The 3980-nt window shown below is 43.7% G+C and overlaps 1 protein-coding gene across 1 annotated transcript; it reads right to left on the bottom strand.

Annotated features, from left to right (window-relative positions):
* Positions 1 to 1796: 1796 nt before the first annotated feature.
* LOC119359767 (ethylene-response factor C3-like) lies at positions 1797 to 2926 on the bottom strand. Its single transcript, XM_037625856.1, has one exon. The coding sequence runs from the start codon at positions 2924 to 2926 to the stop codon at positions 2084 to 2086; it is 843 nt and encodes a 280-aa protein (XP_037481753.1). The 3' UTR covers positions 1797 to 2083.
* Positions 2927 to 3980: the final 1054 nt, after the last annotated feature.

A 3980-nucleotide genomic window follows, 5' to 3' on the forward strand; every position in this document is an offset into this window, starting at 1 on the left:
AATCGGACAATTTATCGGGTAATCGGCTACTCGGGGACCCTACGAGTAGGGATTAATCGGCAAGTTAACTGGTTAATTGGATGAATTCTTGAACATGGAATTTAAGTAGTAATGAATTGGTCTACTCCTGCTCACTTAATGCTTTGGTTCAATGCTAATCAGTGTAGGGACTAAACAATTTAATGATATATTGTGAATACTCATAAATATATTTTCATTTATGTTACCTTTACCAAAGCCCAAACAACATAGAACATTATGTTGGAATTATGTTGCTTTTAAAAGTTTACATTGAAACATTTTGTTGACTGGAATCCGTTCAAATGTAGGCAAATCAAAAAGATGTGAAATTCACATTCATTTATTGAGTAGTTACGTTCATTTCTATATAGTATCTTGAAATATCTCTCTAAAGGGGGCTCTGCAATGGTGATAGTCTAATAAATATTGTAGTAGTGATTTTGTAGATTACATTTTGTCTAACTTATTTACAACCAAGAAATTTTTTGAAAGTGTATCAGTTGTAAAAAAAGGTGATTTGTCATGGAACCCATCTTCCCTGTCACTCTCTAGTTAGCATATCCCAAAAACTGAGGAAAAATAGAAAAGTCATTTCTTCAATATTAATGAGAACTAGGTGATTTTTTATGGAAATTAATCCTTGTAACAATTGTGTCTAAACAAAACTATCAACTATTTTACAATGAGCCATATCCCTCCATTCTTTGGGAAATTAAGGGTACCGTCTAGATATTATTGACGGATAACACCTCGAGAATAAAAACCTCAAGCAGCCCAGAAATAAGATTGTGTGTAACAGCTTTAACGTGCATTCTGATAAAAACATCTACAACAAGATTAAACAAGAAAGGTGATAAAGGATACCTGGCGCATCCACTTAGGCCTCCTTTTTTTCTTGGTGAAAAGGTCTATGGCCATATATTAAGTATCATAGGTCGTTACAAAGAAGCCTTCTTTGATTTACAAAAATTTTGTAGGAATTCTATAGGAAAAAAAAACTTTTGAGCCCATTGATTTGAAGAAATAGATTCTTATTCATGTGTAGGATTGATTCTTATCTTTCACATCTCAAAGAAAAAAATTAGCTTAGATCTAATGAAAAATTTCATATTCTACAAACCAAATGACATGTCTCTATCTATATGAATTGGAATGTGTGACATCTTATTTGCTATGACTTTTCTATTTCTATAGTAGTATTTCTTTCTATGAACCAAAAAAGAGCTTACTAGTTTCAGAAAGTGATCATTATAGTCATTAACTTGAATACCCACACAACATCACTAATTGTTGTTTATTATGCTCACACGTGACTGCATGCCCGCACATCGGTCACCAACATGTTTGGATTTCCCCTGGTAACGTCAACACCAAAACTAACAACGTGAATTGAGCCTAGTTCGGATGGTCAGCTTCCTTGTGGTGAAATCAGCCCACCAGGTGACACTGGTGCTCGCACTTTTCTGGACGCTCGTGGTGACTTCAACAATTTCAAGATTATGTGCCGGCTCAGTCTCTCGAAAATGTTCGTAGTGGTAGGGTGTGAGAGTATGTGTTTATAGGGATGACTGTAGATACATATGTATGAGCATCTGTGTCTGTACTGTGTTATAAAACACATCAAAACTAACAACAACAACAACAACAACAACAACAACAATAACAAATATACTGCATTATATTCCCTTTCCATATTAGGAGACAGCCTGGTCTAGAGAAGTACAAGCTTGGCGCCAAGGAGGTTACATGTAGCCTGAGCTACAAAGGAACTTTGTGCAATGTCATGTCATGAGGGTCTCTTAAGATAATGTGAAAGAACCATTAGTTTTGACTGAACTCAAACCCAAACATTGACCCTTCAAAACGTACACAACCGACGATTTCCACAACCTTTCATCAATGCTAAAGAACCTAATGCTCGAAGCTAGCTATCTAGTCCAGCTGAACTCTGGAACGAACGAGACCGGACCATCAACAACAACAGGCAAGAAAGAAAAACACAAACAGTGATCAATCCATCGTCTTCTAGCCATCGCCATTTTTCTGGGTGCAGATTTCAGAATCAGATGGAGTGATGACTCGAGAACCATGAACTGGAGGCCGAGGTCGTCATGTCGTCGGAGGCGCCGAGCAGCTCCTCGAGGTATTCTGCGCCGAGGTCCTCAAGCTCCATCACGCCCTCCGGCCGGCCCGTCCGGACGGCCCTACTAGCCTTTCGTGTTGTAGACGCCCGCCTGTGCATGGAGTGCCGCCGCTTCAGCGCCAGCACGGGTGACAACCCGTCGGCGCGGCCACACACGTCGTCCCCTGCGCCCTCGAGCGAGCGCCGTACCTGGTCGGCGGGGAAATTGAGCACGGCGGCGCCGCCCCGCATGGCGAAGGCGGCCTGGTCGTACGCGAGCGCCGCCTCCTCCGGGCTGTCGAACGTGCCCAGCCACACCCGGACGCCGTCCCGCGTCGAGTCCCGGATCTCCGCCGCGAACTTGCCCCACGGCCGCTTCCGCACCCCGCGGAACGCGCGCCGACTGCCGCCGACGGCCACCTTGGCCTCCACCTCTTCGCTGACCTCTCGCTTCACGGCCGTTGCCGCCGTCGTGGTGGGAACGGGCGCTGTCGCGGTGTCGGTGTGCATGTCCTCCTGGTGCTGGGAGAGCATGTCAAGCAGCAGCATCTCGTCGGCGTCGTTGGCGTCGAACGGGAGCAGAGGCGGCGGCGTGGCCGGGGCACGGTAGTGCCATGGCGCGGTGTCGGCGGAGCCGGTGGAGGAGCCTGGCGAGTGGAGGGATGCTGCTGCTCTGTGGTGGTTCTGCGTGGTCATGGCGCGGCGCGCCAAGAAGTTGACGACGCCGGTGGTGAGCCGGGGCGACGTGGAATAAGAGGAAGCTGTGCTGCTTGGATCAGACATTGATGTCGAGTTGGAAGTTCTGGAAGTGCGCCTCCATGGTTTTTATAGTAGTCCTGGTGGCGGCTGACTTCCTCGTTCGTTGAGAATGAATGAAGCAGGGGAGGGCAGAGCTGGAGTTATAGGAAAATGCTCTGTTTCCTGGTTTCTTTCCTAACAGATAATTGTGATAGCGACATATCCTCTTGTATTTATGATGATATGAATAATTTGTGGAAAATGGTTATAATCATCTGGCCGATTCTACGCTTCACGTCCGCCGCGTGGAGAGCCAACCATGTGTCAGTCTAGTCCCACGCACCGCCACTCAAGATTTTGCAACATCGTTCATATTTCTGAAATATGGAGAATATTGCAGTTGCAACTCCACAGTGCAGTTTATTCCTTTTGCAGCATAAATTATGTTATAAAAACAATCTGCAACATAAGCTCTGTTGCAAAAAAAGTACTACATAACCTCTGTTGCAAAAAATTAAATCTACAACACAACATTTGCTACAAATATTTTCTGTACATGACCTCTGTTGCAAAAAAATCTGCAACACAACGTATGTTGCAAAAGTGAAGAACGACCCGGACACTCCGCGTTAGATTTGTGTATAGTTGCATATAAAACATCAAGATTGATACTATAATAGCATATAACAATAAAAAATTATAGATACGTTGGAGATGTGTCAAGTATCCCCAAGCTTAATTCCTGCTCGTTCTTGAGTATGTAAATGATAAGAACATATTATTGATGTGGAATGCTACATAACATGTTCACAATGTAATATTTCTTTTATGGTATGAATATTTAGATCCGAATAATTCAAAGCAATAGTCTATATTTTGACACAGACATTAATACTTAGGCATACCAACATCCAAATTAAAAATGCTAAAGAACGCCATCCCTACGAAATTATATAGTCTTGTCATGCTCCATCTTCTTGACGCAAAGTATTCCCGCATATTAAGAAACCCTCAAAGCGAGACCCGAAACATCTTATCGCCATCGCAAGCCTCTGTTCTGAAGCAATAACGTCCGGAGCCCTGTTCCGCTACTCTACCG

The sequence above is a fragment of the Triticum dicoccoides genome, chromosome 2A (genome assembly GCF_002162155.2).
Source record: "Triticum dicoccoides isolate Atlit2015 ecotype Zavitan chromosome 2A, WEW_v2.0, whole genome shotgun sequence".
In the NCBI taxonomy this organism is placed as follows: Eukaryota; Viridiplantae; Streptophyta; class Magnoliopsida; order Poales; family Poaceae; genus Triticum; species Triticum dicoccoides.

Coding starts and splice junctions, on each gene's coding strand:
- LOC119359767 (XM_037625856.1), bottom strand. CDS start 2,926: ATGTCTGATCCAAGCAGCACAGCTTCCTCTTATTCCACGTCGCCCCGG.